The sequence below is a fragment of the Rhinolophus hipposideros genome (genome assembly GCF_964194185.1).
Source record: "Rhinolophus hipposideros genome assembly, chromosome: 8".
NCBI lineage: Eukaryota > Metazoa > Chordata > Mammalia > Chiroptera > Rhinolophidae > Rhinolophus > Rhinolophus hipposideros.
The window spans coordinates 28,742,614-28,770,585 of record NC_138054.1 but is presented as its reverse complement, the minus strand read 5'-3'; the positions used below and the strand labels follow the sequence as shown (position 1 = coordinate 28,770,585).

At 37.8% G+C, this 27,972-nt stretch overlaps 2 protein-coding genes across 3 annotated transcripts in view; one reads left to right on the top strand and one right to left on the bottom strand.

Moving 5' to 3' along the window:
- The window catches only part of LOC308500549 (uncharacterized protein), a 158,734-nt gene that overhangs the window by 11,011 nt on the left and 119,751 nt on the right, over positions 1-27,972 (top strand). The window lies entirely within an intron of this gene.
- Positions 1,360-14,438, bottom strand: LOC308500547 (guanylate-binding protein 1-like). 2 transcript variants are annotated; one of them, XM_081055606.1, is made up of 11 exons: positions 14,128-14,438; positions 11,412-11,620; positions 10,418-10,545; positions 9,360-9,469; positions 8,916-9,112; positions 7,982-8,224; positions 6,862-7,142; positions 5,852-6,064; positions 4,949-5,051; positions 4,515-4,708; positions 1,360-3,436 (listed from the first exon to the last, which is right to left on the bottom strand). In XM_081055606.1, the coding sequence occupies exons 2-11, from the start codon at positions 11,605-11,607 to the stop codon at positions 3,326-3,328; spliced, it is 1,776 nt and encodes a 591-aa protein (XP_080911732.1). In that variant the 5' UTR covers positions 11,608-11,620; positions 14,128-14,438; the 3' UTR covers positions 1,360-3,325. The 2 variants fall into 2 exon arrangements, with proteins under 2 accessions (XP_080911732.1, XP_080911733.1); XM_081055607.1 differs by lacking the exon at positions 5,852-6,064 and having other exon boundaries at positions 1,533-3,436; positions 14,128-14,291.

Genomic DNA, 27,972 nt, shown 5'->3' with positions numbered 1-27,972 from the left:
CAGTGAAAATTAAAGACACTGATGTAAGAAATTAAAGAAGACAAAATGAATGGAAAGACATTCCATACCCAATTCCATGGGCTGGAAGACTTAATGTTTTTTAAATATTCATACTACTCAAATGAACTTACAGGTTCAATACTGTCTCCCCTAAAATCCCAATGGCCTTTTATACAGAAATAGAAAAAAAAATATTCTAAAATTCTTTTGAAACTGTGAAAGTCCCAGAATAGTCAAGGCAATCTGGAGAAAGGAAAATAAAGCTGGAGCTGGAGCATTACGCTTCTGATTTCAAAATACATTATAAAGCTACAGTAATTAAAACAGTATGGTACTAAAGATTGACATATAGACTAACGGAACAGAATCAAGTCGGCAGAAATAAACCAATGCATATACCATCAAATGTACTACTGTGGTCAGAAAAAGACACTTGCTATGATTTCAATCCTTAAATTTATTAAGACTTCTTATGTGGCTTACCTAACCTGTGATCTATTCTGGAGAATGTTCCATGTTTATATGAAAAGAATGTGTTTCTGCTTCTGTTAGATGGAATATTCTACATATACCTGTTAGTTCATTTTGCTCTATAGTGTAATTCATAAGTGCACTCTTTCCTTATTGATTTTCTGTCTTAATTTTGCTTAGTTTCAAATTTCTTATTGTTTTCAAATAAACACACCCTGCAAATACATTTTAAAATATGATATTCCTACTTACGACAGGTTGTACACTACAGAGATTTAGTGAAATTTATTTTGTCCTTGATGACTTTTTATTTTTTTCTTTTGAAAAGATTTTTATTAGAATATAGATAGCATGCAGCATTATATTAGTTTCAGGTGTACCCCATAGTTACTCAACATTTATATACCTAAAGTGATCACCATGATAAGTCTAGTGACCATCTGACACCATATGTTATTACAATATTGACTATATTCCCTATGCCATACATTACATCCCAATGATTTATTTGTCTTATAACTGGAAATTTGAACCTCTTATTCCCCTTCCTTTAATATTCCCCCCCTTAAAATTTTTTTCAATTACAATATTATTTTATATTAGTTTTAGGTGTACAGCAGAGTTGTTAGACATTTACATGTTTTACAAAGTGATTCCCCTGACTAGTCTAGTACCCACCTGGCACTATACATAGTTGTTGTAACATTATTGACTATATTCTCTATGCTGTACTTTAAATCCCCATGACTGCTTTGTAGCTACTAATTTGTACTTCTTAATCCCTTTGACTTTTCACTCAGCCCCCCAACCCACCTCCCATCTGGCAACCATAAATTTGTGCCCTGTATCCATGAGTCTGTTTTGTTTCATTTATTTGTTTATTTTTTTCATATGCTATTTTTCTTTCTCTATCTGACCTATTTCACTTAGCATAATACCTTCCATGTTGTCGAGTCAATGTTCTTAGTTTTAAATGGTTAATGAAGAAATCAGTATTTGATTTTGAAGGTTATTCTTTTCTACCATGAAGTTTCTTCAACTAATGAAAATGTATTTTTTTTAATTAAAGTTTATTGGGGTGCCAATTGTTAGTAAAGTAAAACAAACAAAAAAACAAAAACAAAAAAATGTATTTTTAACTCCTTTGTTGTGATTGGAAAGAATTCAAAGCCTATCTACATAAATACTCCATCTAATACGCTGTGTGTCTGCCTTCGTCCCCTGTGAAGTTTCAGTTCACGTGAAGAAATACTGCTTAGCAGCATGTGCTCGACTGTGGAAGGAGGCATTCACCATGTGACAGCAGGAAGGGGGCTCAATGGGATTAATGGAACACAATTAGAAAAAGCAGGTTTATTAAAACAGATTTAGTGCCAGCCACTTCCCTCCTTTCTCTCATCATGTAATATTTTGAAACACTGCAAAATAATTTCAATATCCTGACATATACAGTCTAATCTATATATTACTTAAGGAACCTAAGGCAGATACACAGAACTTAGACCACTGTTTTTGTAACAAGAATCAGCAAACTGTGGCTTGTGGGTACCACCTATCTTTGAAAATAAAGTTTTGTTGGAACACAGCCATGGCCATTTATTTACGTATTGTCTATGACTGCTTTTGCACTACATGGCAGAACTGAATAGCTGAGAGAGAGAGACTGTGTGGCCAACAAAGCCATGAATAATTACTATCTGGGGTATTTTTCTTTTTAATAGAAGTTAGCTAAGCATTGCTATGAAGACTAAAACCTTATATTTTGGAGAGAAACTGAAAAACAAACAAACAAACATATCAGAAATGAAAAACCTAGTGAAGCATATTTTATTTCGAGTTTGAAAATAATTCTTAATCACTTTAAGAAACATCATCTAGTTGCCTAGGAGTTTTGAGAGTTGGGATAAACTACACAAACTAAGTAATACCAAGGGCATTATTTTATTGGTTAAAAAATGTTAAAAACAATCCATGTTCTCTTTGGGAAAATCAGCAGGCTTTCAAGTATGACTGTTAAAAATTGGGGGAAAAAATAGCCTAAACTTTAGGATTACAAACAATCTAACAATTAAGCTAACTTCATTTTCTAACACATTATCTTTGCAAACTATATGTTGCTACAAATACACAATAAAAATTGTCATCATGTTACTATGTTTAGTCCAGTGACAGCTAAAGTTCTAAAGTGTCCTATTAAATTTATAATCTGGGTGAATCAAGAAAGAAGGGAAAGTTTCCTTCTTTAGCCCATTTATTTATGAGCCAACTTTTACTCATGCTAATGATTTCTTCCATCTTCCTTTGGAAATTCTGTAGTGGGGTTAGATCACTATATAAAGTGGTTGGCTTTAGCTTGGACTTCATCAGTGAGCATTGTCTATTCTCAGGGCCTAGGAATCACATCATTGATCATAGACTGTGGGGTCTTGATGCAATAGAAAACTGTACATGTCTTCACTAAGAAGGTAGGATGGTTGTCCCTGACATTGGAACCTATCGTACACTGGGCCAGACTGATGCCCAGCCATGTCTCAAGTCTTTTACCTAAGGCTTTGCTCAGTATCCATTTGTCTGCTGGTGGTCAACTGGGAGACTAAGCTTCTCCTGAGTGGTACCAACTCGTGATACCTCCTGTGTGGGTAACAGAGGTGAAAGGCATTCTTGTTACACCATTGACAATATTGTTAGGAAGACGGACATAATTTCAATTACAGTACTGCATGTATTTGCAAATTTTTGATGTTATAAAAATGCAAGACCTAATTATTATCAAGTGTAGTGGCTATTTTCCAAATTCTGTTTGAGTTATGGCTTGGATTAAAAAGTGACCAGGAAAGCTCTATTCTTTAAGTCTTTAGCTTATAGTACATCTGGGTTTTCCCATGATCTTCTTGAGATTCTGTATCTCATTTTGAAGTTGTCCGCTCTCTTTTTTGAATCCTTCCTTTAGTAACTGGGCCTGTTGCTAAAAAGGGACAAATGGAGAGTAAATAAATTACAGCAAGCAGTAAGTAAATCTTTAACCTCTATCTAGTTTCCACATAGATTTTTTAGTATTTAATTTCTTCTTGAAATTTGATCTATCACTAATTTTCAATATACTTTCTCTTGGGAAGCCGAGCTCTGTGATTATTTTTCCTGAGTCTCCTTTAGCTAAGAAAGATTTTGGGCTTATACTTCCTGATATAGTGCCACACAGCCTTTGTGGGCAATCTTAATCATTTGTTTGTTTTCAAATCTTATCTGCGCATCATAGACTTTTACACACACACACACACACACACACACACACACTCGTCTCTCTCTCTCTCTCTCTCTCTCTCTCTCCCTCTCTCTCTCTCTCTCTCTCTCTCTCTTTCATGTGTGTAAAACATAACTCAGGAATAAAGAATTCTCAAAATCGAATAAAGTGTCTGAATCTTAGATCAGATAATTTGACTTAAGACTTCACAGTTTTTTGACAGGTGTAGAAGAATATAGGTAAAGAAATCAGGGCCCCAGACTGTCTATATTTGATTTCTGCACATAATTCCCAACTCAACACAAACTGGGACTAAAATAGCAGGCTGAGAGTTAGGGAGTCTTTCTGCTTATAAAGGTTCTCTTAGAGCTAAAGTCATAGACAGAAAGAACAACCACTGTGGATTCTGCTAAGTGGTGAAGACTGCTCAAATATTTTATCAAGCTCTAAAAGTTATTTAATCATTTCTGAAACTCTTTTTGTTCTCTTAACTAACAGGGACAGGCCAGTTCTTGCTTTGTATAATACTAAGCAAGAGATACAGATAAGACATTTTTTATAACTCCTAGCAGATAATAGTTACTATTGATTGAAAGATATACTGATAAAAGACTGGATGTGATAGAAATACAAGTAAAATATTTTAATAACCAGACATAGGCAGGGGAAAGTCATGGGCAGACAGGGATTGAAAAGGTAAGTGGGTAAGCAAGGTCCTTCAGGGTTTCGTGTTATTGCCACCTAAGAGATCAGGGAAGGTGGAGAAAACAGAGAGAAACATCAAGGTGATGCAATTAAATACCTGAAGTTTAAGATCTAGAATCCTCTGTTGTTCTTCTATTAACTGGGTCCTCTCCCTCTCCATCTTCTCAGTCAATTGTTTCACATGTTCCTGATGACTCTTTTCTTTCTCTTTCATCATCTGCTCATTCTTCTTTTGCATTTCCTCCAACAGTTTTGCTGCAGCCTCTGCAGATTCAGCTTTCACACGTTGCACTGTCAGAAAGCAAAGAAAAAGAAAAAATTATGGTGGTGACCACATTGCTTCTTTCTTCTTTGTATACTTATCTGCCATTATTGCTGCTGACTGCATATGCCCTACTCAGAACTGACTTCAGCTCATAAGAGGCATCATTGCTCATCTTGCTCTAGTTTAAGATCTCAGATTCATCCAGCCAATTTATTTTAACTTTTAAGAGTTTTTGAGCCTATCTAGTCTCTTGACTTGCTTCTCACCTTCAATCTCCTTTTCCTTTTCTGTGAGAGTCTGGTCTGTCTGTAGAATTGCATCAGCTATAGATTCCTTGGACTTCAAGTATGCCTGAAGAATTTCTTCAGCCTAGGACCCGGAGAAAATGCAATTAGTAATAGGAAATGGCTGTAAGCGCTATTCCTGTTTGCCCACCGTCTTTCCCTGTAAGAATTGTCTCTTGGCCCTGGTGTGTCTGGTGGCCAAAATCTCCTGTCATGGGGTGGGCATATGCTCCAGACTGGCCAAGCAATGCACCTTACAAAGCAGAATTCTTTGTAAGAGATTGATAGATCTAGATGGATAGTCCCTGTGCTTTTAGACTGCGGCTCTAATTTTGGAGCTTGTTGTTGTTATGGTCCCATATGGGGTGAGCTTGCTGGATAACGAGGCCATCGTGGAGAAAAGGAGGCAAAGAGGTGGAAGAAGAAGAGGAGGGAGGGAAGTGTGGGGTTGAGGGGAGAAACAGACAGAAAGGCAGGTGATGGCATTCTCTCAAGTCTTGGATCCAACTATCCTTATAGCAAGTTGGAAGCCTAAAATGATGAATTACCATTTTTGTTTAAGCGACCATCATTATGTTTCTGTGCTTTGCAACATAAAGATCCAGCTGTAATAGTAGATTACAATAACAACCTAGTGATTAAATCTGATAATCCCCTTTATAATTCAACTGTTAATTGATTGCACTCTCTTCGATGAGCACATAGGCTGTACATATCTGGTATAACAGGCTCCTTGTACATGTTTATTAAATAAAAACGCTAATGCTGTCAGTCCTGTAATTGTACCTCTGTGTGCATATCTGTGTACAATTGCACTTGGTCACATTAGTATTTCAAGGAGGAATGTCAACAGCTTCCCACAATCAACAGATGAATCTTGGTTACCTGTACTCCCTTTCTGGGTTCCTGGAGGTACTTATTCTTCAGCTCTTTTGTCTTCTGGATGAAAAGACGATACCCTCCTGGTTTAGAATAAATCCCCTGCTTTATACTTTCCTCTAAAGGAAAGAAGATATCCTCAAGTAAAGCTGAGCAACGATCTGATGATGCTTTCATATTCTGTTTACAAAAGTCATCTCGCTTTTTTTCTAGCTCAGCCTTTAATGTGAAAATAGGAAGCAAAAAGAATAGAGAGAAGATGTTAGCTGGACCTCAGAATTTTTGGAAATGCTTCTCAAAAAATAAAGTCTATGACACCTAGAAAAACTTACAGGCATATCAGCAGGACAATATCCTTCCTCCTGATCCTGAGTTTCTCCTTGGAGGCGAATTTCAGAGGAGAGATTGCTAGCTTTACGCTGGCATTTATGCTACCCATCTGCTGGTCAGAGTGGGCAATGGCCTTTTGCATTGAGGCCGAGTTCTCAACCTGGGCCAAGGCCAAGACTGCATTCTCCATGCAGGGCAGATCCCCACTGCTGATGGCATTGACATAGGTCAGCACCTAAGTCTCTAGACCTCTAAACACACCTTTAGAATAAACTTCTGTTTTTCAAATTAGACCAATGTTTGCATATGAAATAAATGTGGCTCAATATAAGCCTGCTCAAGATAACTAAGACTACATATTTCTTTGCTCTTGGCTAAAATATTAAATCAGTCTGATAACAGCAAGCATGCAATATGATTAGAACCTCTGATTGTTACTTATATGCATTTAATTAAAGTATGGACATGATTATTAGTTTATTCATGAAAGATAAAATGTTTCAAAACTTTGAGTTGATCATAATAAAATTGGTTCTTCTTATTATGATAGTAACAAACAGTGGTTTTCACCATTTTAAAGTTCTAGTAAGAATTTCTTCTCTCATAATAAATACCCGTTTAAATTTCTAATAGTACTTTGCTTTCTAAGAAACAAATCCATATCAACGTGAGAAAAAAAAAATTACCGCTAATTCTTTTTGAAATAAATGGTCTACGTCTTTGAAGGAATTCTTTAAGAAGATTTCAAGGGCCCCATCCTCACTAGCCCTGTGCAGGTCCAGAAGCTCCTGGAGGGTGTCAGTGGGCAGCTGCAGCTTCTGGCCCATCTGTTGGTCATAGTGAGCAATGGCCTTTTTCACTGCGGCCGAGTTCTCGATCTGGGCCAAGGCCAGGACTGCATTCTCCATGCAGGGCAGATCCCCACAGCTGATGGCATTGACATAGGTCAGCACCAGGCTCTCCAGTCCTAAATAACAGAGATCAAATGATAATGTTTGTCATAGGTGGGTGGAGGCAACATTCTATTCTATGTAATTCTGATGATGTCGATTACCACTCATTTTCCTCACAGCATCAGTGTGCTCAGAGTTACCTGGAAGCTTGCTGGAAATGCAGACTCACAGCCTCTGCCCCAGAGGAAATGAATTAGAGCCTCCTCTTTGGCAAGATCCTTGGGTAATATGAGTACATATCATAGGGTGAGAACCTCAGTTCTGGATACCATCGGCTTGTGTTTACTGAATGCATGTATTTTACACCCAAGCACCATTAGCGTAGGGACCGTACCTCCGTCATTTATGTCTCTATCATCAGTTCTAGCTCACGGCAAGCATTTGATCAGTATTTATGGAATACATAAAAAGGAGTCCTCCATTATTTTAATTCTAGCAGAGCACTGTCTGAGAGAACTTGCTGTGATGATGGAAATGTTCTATATGTGCTATGCAGTATGATAGCCACTAGCCACATATAGGTATGAGCCCTTGAAATACAGCTGTGTAATCAGAATTGTAAATATTCTTTCATTTTAATCACTCTACGTTTAAATTTAGATAGCCACTCTTGTCCAATGACTACCTTATTGGACAGTGCAGGTCAAGTTCAGTAGGGCAATTTTAAGCAATAGAGCTTTTTTCTTTGGCCTTTCCTACCTGTTGTCACCCAAGAAATCCGACTAATAAAATCTATTAGAAATGTTGGTACCACCTAGATTTGCATTTTCCAAAGCTGACACTAGGTGGATGTTTTCCAACCTTTCTTTAATCTTCACAGTGAGCTTAATTAAAGACAGGGAAGAGGACTCACGAGGCCCGTTGACTTGGATGCCTCCTGGAAGAGTTTTAGTTTTGGAATTGTTGAAGATGTAGGAACAGAAGGCGGCAGCTTGTTGCACGAATTCAGAGTCCAGTTCATCATCATGCAGTGTCTCAAGCTGGCCTAGCTTCTTCCGGTGAGTGGGCCGATCAAAGACAAAGCATTTCTTCTTTGGGAAGAACTTCCGTATACAGAGTCGGGGCAGATTAAAATCTTTATCTTTCTTACTGCTGCCTGGAGGAAGATAAAAAAGGAATTTGCTTAATACAGTGGGCTTGGAAACTTTTTCTGTAAAAGGCAAAACAGGAAATATATTGGGCTTTGCAGGCCGGTGGTTTCTTGTCCAAGTATTCAGTTCTGTTACTGTAGCATGAAAGCAGCCTTGGACAATCTATTAGGTTGGTGTAAAAGTAACTGTGGTTTAAAAGGCTAAAAATAATTGCAAAAGCCGCAAAGACTTTTGCACCTACCTAATATAAATGAATGCGCGTAGCATTCGTCCGATAAGACCTTATTTACTACAAGACAGCTGGCAGGCTGGTTTGGCCATCGTTTACCTGCGGGCCATAGTTTGCCAACCACTGACTAGTGCACTGTTCATGCTTTAACCTGTTTTCTTTAAATAAATGCCTGTCCTCCATATTCTTGGGCTAATTACAGCCATCAGAAGCCCTAAACAGGGAGATAAAATCAATCTGATCATAGCACACAGAAGGGTGAAAGAAAAAAGAAACTTGTTCGTAGAACAGGGGAGAAGATAATTTAAAATTGAATCTATTAATTCTGATATTAAGCAAGCATTAATTTTTAGTACTAGCCAGCTGAAAAGAAACAGAAAACTATAAATAAAACTAAATAGAAAAATAAAAAATGATAGTTTCTAGTGTTTTGTCATTCTCAGTAATCAATTCTAAGTCCCTGCTACCTTGCTTAAGTTTGAGTGAATTCTCTAGGTACTCGTCTGCAGTGATGGGTTGTCCATCTGCTTCCAAGTCTAGGGAGAAATCCCTCAGCGTCCACACAAAGTCTGGAAAGAAGCCCACGAATGCAGCAGAATCCTCCACCTCACTTGCATCAGGTGAGGAATTTGCCCTGATGCGATCTGTCAGCTCTGTCACATAGCTGAGTAGCAAACTAAGGAAAAATGGTGTAAAAGAACAGTGACCCGAATCCCATATTAGTCCCACATATTCAAAAACTTCTCTTTGCCTTTGTTCTTAACCCAAGTGTCAGTTCTTTAGTAGGTGCGTTATTTTTTATGTTTTCTCTTTTTGTGCTTCATTCACCGGGATTCACATTCAGGCAGCTGGTGTTTGAATACAAGCCTCCATCCCGACTTTGATGTCGTTCAGGACCATGGAAAGGATACTGCAGTTGGTCCATGGCCTGCTGGTTGATGGTCCCCATGCTGTTGTAGACAAAGGTGCTGCTCAGGAGTATTGCCAGGGCAAAGATCCAGGAGTCGTTCTGGTTGTCACCCTGGAAGTGAGAACACATGTGGGCCAAGATCATGTTTCATTCTCGTGGCACTTTCGAAATCATCAGTAGTAAAACGTTGCCAATATAGAGTGTTGTTTTGTTTTGTTTTGTTTTGTTTTGTTTTTAGATTAATGACCTATAAGAGAAAACCATTTTGAAACAAGAATGAATGCTAGTAGGACGTGGACTTTGAATAACTTTCTGATTGGTATTTTTGGTTTACACTAATTCTTACTGGGTCCTCTTATGATCATCAGCAGATAATTGCAAAACAAGTAGTCAAGATTGGTGGGCGTTCTAAGGCCTTAAATATCATTTTAATTTAAAAATTTCTTTATGGTTTTACAAAAAATTGAGTTAACTTTTTGTAAAAACAGAGAAAATTTAAGAGTAACAATACTTGTAGCTATTTTATTGAGCAATTATTATACCCCTAATGCTTTCCATTACTTATGAACATTCAAAACAATACTATGAGGCAAATATAGATTGTTTACATCTGTTTTACAGATCAGGAAGCTGTGGTTAAAAGAGGTCAAATAATTCCCTCAGGCCTCTGTGTCAGTGACAGAGTTTAAATTTAAACACAACAGTATAGGACTTCAGAACCTAAATCCTTAACTAAAGTTCTCTGGGGGTGAAGACTCATGGCATTGATTTTAGTTTACTACTTTTGTGCATCTGGGTTAACTCATTAGGTTAACTTACGTTATACGAGCTGTTGTTAATAAGTAAAATACTATTCACTGACCATTATGTTCTTCTAGGATTCTGCTTTATGAATATTTTCCTAACCCCTGATTACTAAACTTGGTCTCATGGCATATAAACAGAAGTGAAAAAACGTATTATGGTTAAGTGTAAGCTTTTACTTGAAGAAAAATTGAAGAGTGTAGAGAATATTCAGAGATGAGGGGCTTGTCCCAAAATTGAATCCTCAATATTTACCTTCTCTACATCCCCCAGGCCCTCAGTATCAAGCAGAACTAGGGTGTGATTTGACTTCTTGGGGTGGGGCACACACCACATCCATATTCCCTTGGTGTGAGACTGCACTGTGGAGCCCAGAGAGAAGCCTGCAGGGGGAGTGGAGGTAAAAGGGAGTGGAGTTTTAATGGCAGATGGGTCTGGAAATTGAGATAAAAGTTAACATAATCAACGTTCAGAGAGAAAACCCAAACGACAACCAGTATTCATCTTACTTACAATCAGAGAAACAGAGAAATTAGAATATCCAATACATGAAAATACCTTTTCATGAAAAACAATCAACAAACTAGAAATAGAAGGAAACTAACTCAACACAATAAAGGCCATACGTGAAAAACCTTCAGCCAAAAAAAACACTAAATGGTGAAAGACAAAAAGCTTTCCTTCTACAAAAAAATAACCAAAATAGATCAAAGACCTACATGTAAAAGCAGAAACTATAAAACGCCTAGAAGAAAACATAGGGGAAACTTCACGATATTGTATTTGACAATAATTTCTTGGATATGACACAAAAGAAAAATAGATAAGTTGGACTTAATTAAAATTAAACTTTTGTGCATGGAAGGACATTATCAACAGAGTTTAATACGTAACCCATGTAGTGGGAGAAAATAATTGGTAGTCATGAATCTAATAAGGGATTGATATCCAGAATATATAAAGAAGCCTTACAATGCAGAGATATGGTGATTTCTTTGAAAAAAAAGAAAACATAGAATGCTAGGAAAGGAACAATTTATGCTTTTACAAGGGGAAACTTACAGAAAGTGGGAATAGAGATTGAGTTGACTGTTTCAGATCATAGTGAAGATGAGAGCATAACTGTGTATTGAAAGTTAGCTTACAATATTCCTTTCCATCTCTAACTTTTTCTCAGCAAAACCATACTCAATGCTGGGAGGGTGGGTGGACAGAAGGGACTCGGCAGAGCTTTGCTGGTGCTACTCACCCTTTTTCTTCCCAGCAAGCTTGTTCATCAGGTAGGATTTTCCTGTGCGGTAGAGACCCACAATAGCCACTACGACAAGAGGTTCTGAAATGGCAGACAGGATCTTCAGAGCTTCTGGGTTAATCACCAGTTGCCCGTTAGTGTTTTCAATGAGGCATATTGGGCCTGGCATGTGGATCTTGGAGGCCATGTCCATGGTGTGACCTTGTCTGCAAGGGAGGAGATGAGATTAATTAGAATTTCCAGTCTAAGTAGATCAAGAACTTCCACCAGGCTATTTTGCATTCAGTTGGCAGTCATAACATCCTTCAACATGGCCAAAAGTTTTGTGTCAACAGTGTGATAAATGAGGGGAATATCTGTATCATTTTAGAAAGTTGCAGAAGTATAATCAACGTAGCCCATTGAAAAAAATATTGGAACGTCAACCGTAATTGAAAAAAAAAAGTACAAATTGGTAATTACAAACTAGTGATGGGGATATAAAGTACAGCACAGGGAATACAGTGAATAATATTGTAATAATTATATATAGTGTAAGATGGGTACTAGCTGTATCAGGGTGATCACTTTGCAAGTTATATAAATGTGTAATCACTATGTTATACAACTTAAACTCATATAATATGGTATATCCACTGTAATGGAAAAAATATTTTAAATAATTTGTATGACAGTGACTTATCAATATTTGACCCCTTTCATGAACAAAATCTTTCATTTAATTTATCATGGATAATTCTCTTTTTGGACTTTCATTAAAAATTTTACACTAGATATTAAATGGAAAATAGAATAGGTTTCAGAGACTATTTTACATCCTGGTTATAGGTAAGAAATTCAATATTTATTTTTTTATTCATTAATTCTTACTATGAATAAAGACTTTTATGAATAAGTGTTTCATCATTTGATGTATGCCCCTTTGACAATTTCCGGAGATTTAAAATGTATACTCTTTTGACAATTTCCCAAGACTTCCAAGCTGGCTGGGAAGTAAAGATTTAAAATGTGTGTGTGTGTGTGTGTGTGTTTTCCCACTAGTTATATTTATTGTGCTGGAATGAACTCCACAGAACTCTTTACACTGCCATTCCAGAAGTAGATCCAACAACATAACTTGCTTTTGCAAATTTTATAAGAATATCTGACCATGTGAAACACATGGCTAAGGACCTTTCCAAAGCCTTGGTACAAGCTTGTTTACGGAAGGGGCCCTGATACTTAAATTTCTTTAGCTTCACAATAAATTAGCCTCCAACTAAGTGGGGATATGACTGCACAATTACAAATAATGAATGTTGGTAAAAATCATGTTTGTGTATATATATATGTGTATGTGTAAGGGAACAAAAGACGATGACATATGGATTAAAAGGTAAATCAGGAGAGCTAGAGAGGAGGTTGTTTAAGGAAAATATATGTCTAGCCATACACTTCTAGGTTTTCTGTTGTGTTCTGTTTTTCCATTTGGTAGAGGAGGATGAGAAGGAAGAAAAGGAGAGGAGGGGAAGAGGAACCAGGAGAAGGGTGGGGAGGAAAGGGAATGGAGGAGCTGAAAGGAGAGAAGAAACTGTCCGACAAGTAGGTGATGAATGAAGCTCATGCGAAGCCAAGGAATTGAGGGGTAGAGTTTCCAGAAGGCAAGAACAAACCTGCCTGAGAGCAGAGAGGTCAAGGCAAACGGTAGATTCTTTAAAGAGGAAGATCTTTATTAAAGGAGTGGGGTCAGATTCTACTTGTAAGGGGTAAGAATGGGGCTAAAAAATGGAGTTTAGTAAACCGGAGCTATTTCTTTTTTTTTTTTTAATTTTTAGATTTTTAATTACAGTTGACATTCAATATTATAGTAGCTTCAGGTGTACAGCATAGTGGTCAGATATTTATATAATTTATGCAGTGATCCACCCGATTAGTCTAGTACCCACCTGGCACTCTACATAATTATTACAATATTTTGACTATATACCCTATGCTGTACTTCACATCTTCATGACTATTTTGTAACTACCAATTTGTGCTTCTTAATCCCTTCATGGTTTTTCACCCAGCCCCCACCCCCAACCCCCATCCCATCTGGCAACCAGAACTAGGGCTATTTCTAAAGAAAGAAATCCACTTTGAAACAAAGTTCATGTGTGTGATTAAAAAGTATAGTGTTTTCATGAATCTCCATCTTTCACTGTGGGTTTCAGTTTTGCATTTCTTTGTCTTTAACAGTCTCGGATGGTTGTTTACACCACATCTCACTATTCTTCCCTTCTCCTGAAAAATAACATATCTGTAGTCCTTTTGGTTTCTTAACTGCAGTCAGATCAGTCTCCAGCAAGTTCCACCAAAGACATCGTAATTTCACCGTGTTCCCAGCAAACACAGACAACGTCAGCAAAGGGAAAGACAATCCTAAAGCATTTCTAACTCTTGGGTTAGCCTCATGTCTGCTGGTGCCTAAATGCAGAAAGTACAGTAGGGAAATTTAGGGATGTGCTGCCTGCCACCTGGTAACAGCAGGATTTCATTTGACATTTTGTTTCACATTGTGCTCAGCTACAACCTGTCTTCATTCTGGTTGTTATTTAGAAAACTAACTGACCCTTACAAATAAATCCCTTCCCACTCCTGCCCCAACCTTATCCTGGGCTCCATTTCTTAAATTATAGGTCCTTTAGAGCTGGAGAAAAAGCTGCCTCAGTGAGAAAATATATTGAGTTCTTACCTTGTTTTTTCTCCTCAGTTTAGGTTGGAGTGGTTTCTGTTACTTCTCTGTCTTTCACCGGATGATAGAACTTTTATTCCACCCATCTAATGTCACGGGGTTTTCAGACTTCGTTTAGCTTCCCTTCTTAAAAGTATTTAGAGTAATGTGAAACTGAAAGCACTGCATACAAAGCAATGACTCAACAACTATATAAAGAATTTCCAGAAGTTGTGCAAATAGGAGGGTACATGGAGTTGACAGGATTTCTCAACTTTTCAATGTGACAAAAGCCCTGCTTCTGGTGGGTATGGCCAACAAGGTGTGGCTCCCTGTGCCCTCCTGTTCCAGGGAGAAATAAGGTCTGGGGAAGGGCAAGCCACTGTGTTTCTCATCCCTTCCAACACTGAGTGGCAGAGACTGAATTCCTGCTTAGTGTGCAGAGTGAAGGCTCTAGCTCACACATGGTAGGCTGAGAATACCTGGCCTGATCACCCTCACTCTGACCCACTTGTAGGGTGGAATTTCCACGCTGGGAGAGGCAAGTGGGAAAGACCAGAGACTACCATCCCTGCCCAGTGGGACAGAGCAGTGGCTCAGAGACTTTTGTATATAGAGAGAGGCAATCCATAAACACGGAGAGCTCTGAAGAGCTCTGCAAAAGAAATAACTATTTGAATTGGAGTGTGGGGCAAGTTCAAGCCTAAGGACTTGAAGAAACTTTATGTTTAGCAGATTGACTTTACATGAAATACGAACAGGAGGTTTTCAGGAAGGAAGCTGGTGACTCCAAATGGTAATACAAATCCGCCAAGAAAAACAAAGAGCATCCGTAAGGGAATTATATAATAATAAAAGACAGTATAAATGCATATTTCTTCTTTCTTAACTGATTTAAAAAGCAATTGTATACAATAATATGTATATATTATATTGCAGGGCCTATAACATATATAAATGTAACATATTTAAAAATAACAGCACAAAGGAGGTAGATGGGCACAAAGTTTATTGGAATAAAGATATGACACCAGATGTTAAGTTGAACCCATAGGATTAAATAATGAGAACCGGAAATTGTAAGTAAGAAAGTTACTATAACAAGCCCTATAAATTTATTCTTTCTCCTTCAGGTTCTTTAAGACTTAAAATTCTATAAACTAATAATTATCATAATATATTGTTGGGGTTGTAACATATATAGATATAATGTGTAATATATATGTAAGAATAATAGCACAAAAGGGGAAAAAGGGAATATAGTTATAGGAGTAACAGTTCTGCATCTCACTAGGATGAATTTAGAATAAATTTGAGATATGTTCTGAGAATATATATGTACATATATAACATATATATGCATATGTGTTATATATATACACATACATATATGTATACACATATGTATATGGTTAGCCCTATAGCAACCATAAGAAAACAACTGATCTCAAATTAATATCCTTTCACCATAGGATACTGGTAAAAGAAGAGCAAACTAAATCCAAAGCAAGCAGAAGGGAAAAAATACTAAAAGATATTTGTAAATAAATGTCATGAAATTCATGAAATAAAAAATAGAAAAAAATCAATGAAAGCCAAAGCTGCTTCTTTCAAAAGACCAACAAAGTCAACAAACTTTTAGCTAAGAAAGTTCCTACTTTTCTTTGGCCAAAAATCCCCCACAAACACCACGACAGAAGACTCAAATTACTAAAATCAGGAAAGATATTAAGGGACATTATTAGTGACGTTACAGAAATAAAAAGGATTATAAAGGAATATTATGAACAACTATCTGCCAACAAATTAATTTTTAAAATTCCTAGAGAGACACAAACTACTGAAACTGTCTCAAGAAAAAATAGCTCATCTGAATAGGCTTGTAACGAGTAAAGAGATTGTATTACTAATAAAAAATTACCACCAAGAAAAGCTCAGGCCCAGATGGCTTTACTGGTGATTTCTATCAAACATTTAAAGAAGAAATAATATGAATTCCTCACAAACTTGGCCAAAAATAGTAGAGGAAATTTGCCTCAATTGCCCAAGTGATATTTTACCATGGTTTACTTTGTCTGTCCGAACTACCTGAGAGTTAGTTACAGGTACAATGCCTCTTTACTTCTTAATACTCCAGTGTGTATTTCCTAAAAAATTAACTGGGAGAGAATACAGCTTCTCCGTCTCCTGCTTCCAATTACATACGTAGTCTATCTGATTTCTAGATTGACCATCTGGTGATGTCTACGTATATATACAGTCATCTGTTTGGTTGTCTGAAGCATGTGTTTGTGATGGACAAGTTGTTTCACAGAAATTCATGAGCTGATCTCTTGTTTCTCGTCTGACCCCTCGTCCAAATTTTCCATCATTTGATTCTGCTTTACTTCTTGTTTTTCTATGCCAGTCACTGATAGTTATCAGCATGTCTTGTGTTGGTGTGTGATCAATTTCTTCTTGGATACTTGTATAAAAGCATTCAATTTTATTTTATTCAGTTCAGTAAAATGAAAAAGAGAGAAAGAGAGAAAAAAAAAAAGAACCGGGAAAGAAAATGCAGCTGTGGTTTACCATTGCTTTCTGCTGTGTAGTGTGTGGGTCTAAACCATGTGTGCTCGGGTCCCTGGTGACACAATCACCAAACTTGTAAAAAATCTAAGCTCCCCTGGGGTTCTAAATTGCTGACAGGTGTTAGTCATCACATTTAATTTATTCTTCAGCACATGCTTACAATGTAGGTGTTATTTGCATTTTATACACCAGTAAATGCAGTTTAAAGATGTTTAATGTTTTTTTAATAGCAGTTCATTGGGCCACCAAGCCCTGATAGTTGGTTGATTTGGAATTTCTCAGATGATGTGTCAGTGTGTTAAAAAAGGAAGGTCAAGTTAGGTTCTTCCATGGCTCTGTGTTTACAAAAGTAGACTGAAACACTCTCATGCTGCAGATCTTTCCCAACTATGACAGCCTGATTAGTCCTTTTATAAATTAAGTTTCTGGCTCTTCTTTTTCTCACGAGTAAGGAATATCTTGAGTCAGTTAAGGACAACTTGAAAGCATTTTTATCAAACACATATCAGTTGAAAGTGAAAGCAAGAACAAGCTCTTAGTTTCTCAGAAATAAACCTGATGTTAAGAAAAAAAACAGCTCCTTCCTGTTTAGTACAATGAATTTTGTATAGTTTTTGTGCATTTTGTTTTTATGTCCGGCTGTTTGGAAAATTTCCTAGGGATTTTTGTTTCAAATGCCAAGTATGAGAAACCTGTATTTCCTCTCTTTCCAATGTACCTGGAGTTGCAGTCTCTAGAATGCTTATGCCAGAAGAATGTCACAGATTAAACTGATTTGCATGTTAGTATTATTACATTAAAAATTCATATGTGTATATGTGCTGAGCGGTTTCAACTGTTGTCCAGATTCTGAATTCCGAGGGTGAAATGTTTTTATATTAAGCTGCTTTTCACATGAAGAACATCATGCAGCATGCTCTGCAGTTCTCCCTAGCAGGAATTCATTTAACTGTGGTCACTGAGTGGCATTTACAATGGAGGGAAGACCAACAAGTTAGCAACACAATCTGCAATGTGTATGAATATGCATAGAGAGTATATGTACTGTGTGCACAGCACTGTGCTAACGTACTGAGGGAGTGTATGAAGATTACTTAGACAAAGTCACTGCCCTAAACACGGCTTAATCTAGTGGGTGAGACTGATTTGCACTGAAATAATAAAAGCAAAGGACTGCACAAGAAAGTGAGGGAGGAGCACTGATTACTGAGGTAGCTAGTCTCAAGATCTCATATTGGAACATTTGAAATTTTACCCATGAGGAATTTATTTTGATGTCAGTGATAGGAAAAATATATTGGATTTATTTGTTTTAGTGGCCTGACAGTTGTTCTTTTTCATATCTAAATTTTTCAACCACCTATTCTGTTCTGTTGTCTATCCTAGTAAACTCCGTACCACCTCTTTATATGACTATTATTTATAATTTGTTTGAATAATATAGCAAATTCTTTTCCAGTGCATTGTTTTCCTACTCTTACCAACCACTTCTTCTCAGTGAAAATTAGGATCACTGCGTGAAGGTCCTACAGAATTGGGATTATATTGGATATAATAGACAAATATAAAATGACTTATAGATAGTATTTTTAGCTAATTGCTTTCATTTTTGAGTATAGATTAGTGCTCTACTTATTTAAAACCCCTTTTTAGAATTTTATTTATTAATTATACTAATAGCATTATTATTTTTCTTTCTTTTCTGTGTAATTGTAGTTTTAAAAAAGTAACATCAAATTTACCATCTTAACTATTTTGGTGTACAGATTACATGTACTGAAATGTTCAGTATATTCACATTGTTGTGCAACAGATCTCTAGAGCTTTTTTATCTTGCAAATCTGAAACTCTATGTCCACTGAACAACTCCTCATTATCCTTCTACGCCAACTCTTGGCAACCATTATTGAATTTCTGTTTTTTTGAGTTTCATTATCGAAGATACCTTATGTAAGTGGAATCATCAAGTATTTGTCTGTTTGTAACTGGATTATTTCACTTAAAATAATGTCTTCATGGTTAATTCATGTTGTGGCATGTGACAAGATTTCCTTTTTTAAGGCTGAGTAATATTCATTGCACCACTTCTTTATTCGTTCATCTGTTGACATGGCTTGCTTCTACCTCTTGACTGAATAATGCTGTAGATAACACGGGTGTGCAAATATGTGTTTGAGATCCTGCTTTTAGTTCTTCTGGACATACACCCAGTAGTAGTATTTCTGGACCATATGATAACTCCATTTTTCATTTTATCAAGGGCTAACAAATATAAACCCATCTTTATAATCAGACAAATAAATTAAAGCATTAGAAGAGGTAGTGGGAAAAAATAACTTTTTCCAAAGTTTATCTAATTTAACAAAACAAAAAACGACATACATAGAGGATTTCTTCTGCTTTGTACTCTTCCACGACCTCCCTCCGTCTCTCCCTTGGCCTCTAAAGGAACCTCAGATATTACCACCCTGGCTTCTCACACTGGAAACTTTGTCTTGCTCATCTCTCTTTTCTCTCTCACACCTCCAACTTCGTGCATCATTTCTCCCATTGTCACGTGATGATTTGTTTGCTTCAGGTTGACATCTTGAGCGGTTCTGGGATTCTGGTCTCTCTTGACTGGCTCATCTTACACATCGTTTAAGTGGCATGGTGCCCACTCGCTTGTGCTCATCAGCTCGCTTTTGTTGATTGCTTGGCTGAGCCTCGTCCTCACTGACATTTTCACCAGAACCATCTAATTTTGTTTCCCAGCTTTCTTTGCTCTGGCTGTTACTTCTCAACTTTGTCTTCTCTTTCTGTTTTATTTCGTGGCTTATTACTTCCTTGGTTGATGACACTCTGCTAGTCAGTGTTCACGAATTCACTTGGTGTAGGCCAGTTCCCCAGATCGCTGAAATCACTAGCCTTGTTGGATTTCTTTGTCTTGAGTTTTCCTGCTTTTCTAATTTTTGGGTAACTGAGCTCTGATTCCAGTGAGGGCGGCGATGGCCCAGATCCAACGGGGGCCAGGTGCTGAAAAGGCCTTTACGTGCAAGGATTCTCCTTAGGTGGCGGCGGCTTTTTGGGTCCCCTGCGGCGGGTGGTCCCCACGGATGGGACTCCCGACCCGCGCGCCTTGTGCGCTGATGCAGAGCAAGAGGTCGCAGGGGCACGGCCGTGTCCCAGCACTGGCGCACGTTGTCCTCTGCCCCCGTAGTCCTGGCCGGAGGAGGCCCGGGGCCAGGGAACCCAGCTGCCCGTGTCCCCACCCGGGCACCGACCAGGGCCGGCCTGGGAAAGGGAGCGCAAGGGCCCGGCCGTTGGCCGCGGTCGCTAGCGGCGCCCAGTACTGGTGAGGCGGTGCTGCTGCGGTCGTGCCGCCCCTTCCCGCGTGGAACAGAGCGCTAACCGCCCGCCAGCCCCGCCCGCCTCAGCAGCGCTCGCTTGCAGCCCGGGGTGGGCGCCGGCCCCTCTCACCTGGCCAGGCAGTGATGGATGGTAACTCCGTTTTTACGTTTTTGAGGAACAAACATACAGTTTTCCATAGCAGCTGCATCATTTTCCATTACCACTTACATTTCACAACACTTCCAATTCCTCCATGTCCTCACCAATATTTGTTATTTTCTTCTTTCCTTTTTTTTTTTTTTTTTTTTGGATAGTAACCACCTAATAGGTGTGAAGTGATATTTCATTGTAGTTTTGATTTGCATTTCTCTAATGATTAGTGATATTGGCATCTTTTCATATGTTTGTTGGCCATTTATATATCTTCTTTGAATACATAGCTATTCAACGCCTATGACCATTTTTTAAACTGGGTTATTTGTTTTTGTTGTTTTGAATCCTAGGAGTTCTTTATATTTTCTGAATATTTTCCCCTATCAGATATGTGATTTTCAAATATTTTCTCTCATTGCATAAGTGCCTTTTTACTTTGTTGATTGTTTCCTCTGATGCACAGAAGTTTTAAAGTTTGATGTAGTCCCTTTTATTTTTCAATTTATCTTATTTTTTAAGATTTTATTAAAATATAGCTAACATACAACATTATATTAGTTTCAGGTGTACACCATAGTTATTCGACATTTATATATCTAACGAAGTGATCATATGGTAACTCCAGCAATCATTCTGACACCATATCACGCTATCACAATATTATTGACTATGTTCCCTATGCGGTGCGTCACACCTCCATGACTTACTTGTTTTATACCTGGAGATTCGAACCTCTTATTCCTCTTCAGTTTCCCCCGCCCCTTTTAAAATGTTCAATTACAGTTAACATTCAATATTATATTAATTTCAGATGTACAGCATAGTGGTTAATCAATTGTATAACTTAAAAAATGATCCCCCGACTAGTCTAGTATTCACCTGGTACTATACATGCTTATTACTTATTAACTATATTCACTATGTTTTACTTTATATCCCCATGACTATTTTGTAACTACCAGTTTGTAATTCTTACTCCCTTCACCTTTTACACTCTGCCCCCCAAACTTCCTATCACCCCAAGAAATCTAGTACCCATCTGACACCATACATAGTTATTACAATATTATTGACTATGTTTCTTATGCTATACCCTGTGTGGGGACAGAGCCCCAGAAAGCAGTTTCTAGGCTCTCGGCCTCATGTGAAGAGGTGCTGGCTCGGATAGTGGATGGCCGTCAGCTGTGGCTGGTTGGCCATCAGCTGTAGCCATTAAGCCATTGGCCACTGATATAACTGCCGCAGCTACGGAGGGGAGCCGAGGAGAGTGAAGGAGGAGACTGAAGGAGAGTGAAGGAGAGTTGAGGAGAGTCGGTCGGTTGGCAGCAAAGCGGACAGCAGGTCGCATGTCGCGTAAACCCAGCCTCCAGTGAGACCATAGTGGTATGACTTCCCTACCTATGGCTCCGTGGGTGTTCCTTTTTGGCCTCACCATGTCCTGCGTTCTTATGTGGGGAGCGGGAGCAGAGACCCCGCAGGCCGCCCCGCCGGACATCCCGCACGACACCCTACATTCCTATGACTACTTCGTAACAACCAAGTTGTACTTTTTAATCCCTTCCTCTTTTGCACTCATCCTCAACCTCCCTCCCATCTGGCAACCATCAAAATGTTCTCTGGATCTATGAGTTTGTTTCTGTTTTGTTTGTTTATTTTGTTCTTTAGATTCCACATATGAGCAAAATCTTATTTCATCTGTCTTTCTCTGTCTGACACTCCACTCAGCACAATTCCCTCCAGGCCCATCCATGCCACCCATATGTGGCAAGAACCCATTCCTTTCCATGGCCGAGCAATATTCCATTGTATATATATATATATACCACCTCCTCTTTATCCATTCTTCCATGACAGACACCCAGGCTACCTCCACATCTTGTCTATTGTAAACAATGCTGCAATGAACATATGGAGGCACATGACCCCTTGAAGTAGCATTTGGGTTTCTACAGATAAACACTCTGAAGTGGGATTACTGGGTCCTTTTTGTCTCTTGTTATAGGCTTTGTTTTCAAGTCTATTTTGTCTGGTATAAGTTTTGCAACACCAATGGTTTTTTTGTTGTCGTTTTTTTTCATTTCCATTTTCATGAAATATTTTTTTTTATTCCTTTACTTTCCATCTGTTTATATCTTTCAACCTGAAATGAGTCTCTTGTAGGCAGCATATGTAAGCATCTTGTATTCTTATCTATTCAGCATTCCTATGTCTTTTGATTGGAGCATTTAATCGATTTACATTGAAAGTACTTGTTGATAGATATGTAGCTATTGCCATTTTGTTATTTATAATTTTGATCTTTTTTTTCTTTTTCATCTGAAAGAAGTCCCTCTACATTCTTTATAATATTGGTTTGGTGATGGAACTCCTTTAGCTTTTTCTTGTCTGGGAAGCTCTTCCTCTGTCCTTCAATTCTAATGAGAACCTTACTGGGGAGAGTAATCTTGGTTGTAGGTCCTTGCTTTTTCATGAGGTTGAATATTTTGTGCCAGTCCCTTCAGGCTTGCAAAATTTCTGTTGAGAAATCAGCTGACAATCTTATGGAAGCTCCCTTATAAGTTACTAGTTATCTTTCTCTTGTTGCTTTTAGGATTCTCTCTTCGTCTTTAACCTTTGCCATTTTAATTATGATGTGTATTTGTGTGAGCCTGTTTGAGTTCATCTTGTCTGGCACTCTCTGCACTTCCTGGACCTTCCGTGCACTTTCTGCACGGGAGCAGGAATCATCATAGGGAAAATGGCGAATGTCCTCCAGCCTTTGCTCTGAAACTATACAACTCAGTCTGCTCCCTGTGTGTCTCCAATACCCCCTGAGTGACTAGTCCTTCTGCTGGATCCCAGGGTGAGTGCCTGGGAGTAAGAGAGTCTGTGCTTGGGCCCTTTAAGAGGATGTCTGAGTTTCCCATCCCTCCTGGACAGTTGGAATCCTCAGTGTCTCACAGCCAGATGTTGTGGGGGCTCATCTTCCCAGCACCAGTAGTCTGGGCTTTGGAGGCCAATGTGGGGCTGGGTCCTTTGTTCCTCTAGAGGGAAACTCCGTGGCTGAGATATCCCTCCCGTTTCTCAACCACCACATGGACGTGAGGGGTGAGCCAGTTCTGAGTCTCTGCTCCTCCTACCAGTCTCTACATGGCTTCTTCTTTATTTCCTTAGTTATAAAACTTGTGTTCGGCCAGACTTCAGATGGTTCTCCAGGTTGATCATTGTATAATTTCGTTGTGATTTCAATGAGTTCATGGAAGGAAGCAGGCACAGTGTTTATTTACTCTGCCATCTTGGATTTCCCATTTGTCTATTTTTGCTTTTGTTTCCTGTGCTTTTGGTCTCATATTCAAGATATCATTGCCAAATCCAATGTCATGAAGCTTTCCTTTATGTTTTCTTCTAGAAGTTATATAGCTTTTGGTCTTATGTTTAGATTTTTAATATATTTTGAGTCAATTTTTATGTAAGGCTTAAGGATCCAACTTAATTCTACCTACCTCACCTGGAAAGGCAGATTGCTCCCAGCTCCAATCCTCTCCCTTCCCTCTGTTGCCACAAACCACTTCAACCAGCCTCTGACTTTTAGATGTTTTCAGACATGACTCAGGCACAAATCTTAGTATCCCCAAACTCCAGAAAGTGCATGTTAGCTTATAAGAAGCTCTATGAAGTTCTAACTATACTGGATTTACAGAAGGGGAGTGCAAGTAATATCCCCCATAGTGGTATGGGTAAGATATGAGGAAAAATGGAACAGGGATAGCAACACACCAATAACTCTCTCCAGTGGAATTTTCCACTACTAATCTCCTCTGATTAGTCTGTTCAACCTCTTTTTATATACCCCAGAGTTGAGATTTGGTCTAAGGAAGACTCACAAAAAAGTTTCACAATTTCAGAAGATGAAGCATAGTGGCATTGCCATCCATGGTTTACACTCTTTAGAGCCTTCCTCTGTTTAAACTCCAGGAAATGGGGGGAAAAAAAGCACTTGAAGTCCTATTATATATGTTTACATGTACCCATATGTTTGGTCTTATCTTTGTCCTTGGTTACCTACATGCACCCCAATCCTTCCTTCCAGAAACATCTACTTGATCTTGAATGTTGCCTTTTGAAAGCACCTTTACTCAGAATTTCTTTTTGAAATAACTGCCTCTGTTTTTGCATATCTGAAAATGTCTTTATCTTACCCGGACAGCTCCAAAACTGTTTAGTTTGGGTTAGGCTGGCAGTTATTTTTTTCCCAACACTCTAAAGATATTCTGATCTCATATTGTTGAAAAACTCATTAACGTATGATTCACTCCTTTTTAAGGAATGTATCATTTGTCTTTGGCCACTTTTGATACCATGTCCTTGTCCTTGTTATACTATGATGTATCTAAGTATGAATTCCTTTTCATTTGTTTTGCTGAGGATTCACAGTGACTTTTTAAGCTGCATATTCATGTCATTTGTCAATTCTGGAAAATTCCAATTATTATTTCTTTGAATACTGTGCCTCTTTTTCGTTGGAAAGCAAATTAGATATTCTGAGTCAATCTTTATGCCTTTTCATATTACCAGATCTTTGTCTCTCTATATTATATTCATAATTTATTTATAACTATCCTCACAATTGTTTTTTCCAGAATTATCTTATTTTCTGATTTAAATGTCAAGGTTAACTATATTATCCATTCAAGATAAACTTTTTTACTTTTTGTTTTTTTCAAAATCTGCCTGAGTATTTTATGGCATATTGTTTCTTGCTAATTTTTCTATTCTTTCATGTATTTTTAAACAGTGTAAGCATTTTATTTTATAACGTGAGTTCAAAACTACAGTGTATAGACTCCTTGTGGATCTTTCTGCTGTTGGTTGCTTTCGATGTCTCTTGCTGGTGGGGGATTAGACCCTTTTTTGAGTTTGCATTTTGGCTCCATGTTTCTCTGGCTGTATCTGTGGGAATTCTCTGAATCCAAGTTGAAGACAGCCTTACAAAAAGCACTTGCTGCTGCTAGGTGCTCCGGAGCCACACCAACTCTAGCACAATTTAAGTAGTTTCCTAAACCACAGTTGTAATGTAGATTAAATCCAAAACCCAGGTGAGGGAAAGGTTTTATTTTTAAATTCTAAGGTAGTCCAAACTCAATTTTTCTTCTGTTGTAGAAAGATATTTATTAGTCAATCCTTTCCTGGTAGTCCTTAACGTTCTCTAATTTATTCTAAGTATCTAATTAGAAAACCTACCTATCTCAGTCCTAAGACCTCATCCTCTTCTCTTCTTGTGGCCATAACGAGTCAAACATACTGACACCAAGGTTAGCACATGCCCTCAGGGCGGTCACAAGTTCAGATTCTAGTTACTACTATGATTTTCTTCCTGATTTTTATATTTGATTCCAGGGACCTTATATTGTGAACTTAGCTATACATTTCAAAATGTTAGTAATATTTCTTTTGGCAATTGTAGGTGTAGCTGTTTTCTAGGAATAAGGTTTTTTCTCCATATCTAGCCTGTCATAATTGAAAATCGGATTATCAAATGCATGTGGACAGAATAATTTTTAAAAAAGGAATGAAAACGGGGAAGGTGCTTTCTGAGTTATACTGTTGTATAGAAAATAAACAATCTCTTAATCCCTTGGCTTCAGAACAAGAGTAATGTACCTGGTGATGTATGTACACTCTGTTTCTACTAGAATGGACATAATATTTGCAGGGGTATATCACTGATGAATAAAATTTAGATACAGAATTAAATCCCACTCCTTTTAGTCAAATAGTTCACCATAGAATCTTATATTGTGCAAGCAGAAGTATGCTAATTTGGGTACATTTTCTATAGTGATGATACTGAGAAAACGACCTTTTGTTCAGCAGAATACATTAAAGAGTTGTTGAATATACAAAGGTAAGACAGGAACCTGGTTTGGAGTAATGGACTAGTCACCTAAACAGCTGTACATAATAAGTGAACAGTAATTGGCAATCGGAGATAGAGAAAAGAATAGGTTCAGAGAAAAAAAGGAGGCCACAAAAGATGACTAGGTTGACTAAAACACCATCGCCAAACAATTAACTGTCCTATTCAGTGGAATACCAGGAAAAGAAGGAATTAGAACGGTGTACATCTGGGGGAAAGTGGTAAAAGTTATGCCCTTGGTGAGGGTTACAAAAAGGAAAAGGCTTCTTTAGCCCTTCAGCCTATGACACAATTTTCATGCTGGTTGTTCCTTCCATCTTTTGGAGCAAATCTATTTTGTTATAGTGTTGTTTATTTACAGTTTGGAATCTCTCTAAGCAAACAATCTACTGCCATGGCCAGGATCACAACACTGCCCATAGACTGAGCAACCTCTACCCAGTTGGGAATGGTACATTTTCTCCACTAAGAAGCTAGGTTAGTTGTCTTTACATTGGTGACTCTCTCTGATGGCAGCCAGCACATGACCACTGGACAGGAGTGATGCCCACCTGAGCTCAAAACTTTGGAGAAATCCCACTTGACTTACCCCATGGAGAATCACACCCCCTACATAACTTCCTATGCCCCTTTAGACAAATATGGAAAATTAGAGGCGTGGCATTGAGGTACAAGAGAAAATTACCCCGAGCCAGCCAGCTCAATATCTCTACCAAATAAAGGCTGTGATCAAATGTCCCTTATTATACGATTCATAATCTTTTTAAGGGACTAATCATCATTTAAACTATCAAAGTGCACATTTTACCAATTAGGAGCATCATAACTTTATAACTAAATACAAAAGTTCAATATAATTATTATATAGATTTTTAAATGATAGTTGTCCCAAGTTCTATAGTTTTTTGTTCCTTTTGTCTTCAGTGAAAGTGAACACAAAAAGGAAGTTCTGATGTTTAGCTTTAGAGTAAGACGCATATATCCTGTGGTGGGGCTACATTTCTCAGTTGCTGGAGTCTTCTTCTTTCAGCTTGAATTCTTTCCTCCTGCTTTGCAGCCTCTTCCTGAAGAATAAGCTGTAAATAAACTGTAGAGATTAGCAAAAAGTACTGTTCAGATCATTGGGGCAGGGGAATAAGCCCAAATCATTGACTTTCCTTACTTATTTTAAGCCATCAGTAACAAAAGACAGTTCCTGAATTCTCCTTTCTATTCATTTCCATTTTTACCTCTGTCTTGGTTTCCTACATGAATAATTCTTCTCCCATATCTCTTTCTCTAGGTCATTTTTTGTCTGTTTGATTTTTGTTTTGTTTTGTTTTTTTAGCTGCAGGACTGTTCTTCTCTTATAGTATTAAAATATTGGTGACTCAGAATCATGTGCCTGGCGCCCTGCACCCAATTGCAATACAGTCTTTCTGGAAAAAATTATCATTTTTTTCTCCTTCATCTCTGATCTAGGTAGCGTGGAATCTCAAAAATATACCTTTTTATTCTTAGTGTGTTGAACTGAAGTGTGACGTGAAGTGAACTGAAGTGTGTACTGTCATTTTGGGAACATAAGAGGAGCTAGCCTCAGAAAATAAAAACGAGGTAGTCGGTGAATAAATAAAAAGAAAGCTGGGTCATTAATGAGACTTTTTGAGCTGCACATTTAACCACTACCTTTAATGTCCTACCTTTAGATTTCCTAGAAGACTATCTTCTAAGAAATCTTCCAAAATGTCCTATTATAGGCCATTTTAAATTGTCTTCTAATTTCATAGCCTAAAGTATTATTTTTTGGTTTTATTTACATTATGTTTATAATTTACAAAATCTGTTCAAGACCATGACTCAATAAATTTTTAAATTCTTGTAAAAATTTAAAGGAAGTTGGCCTTAGCACGATTTTTAAAAAGTAGTGTCCCTTGACA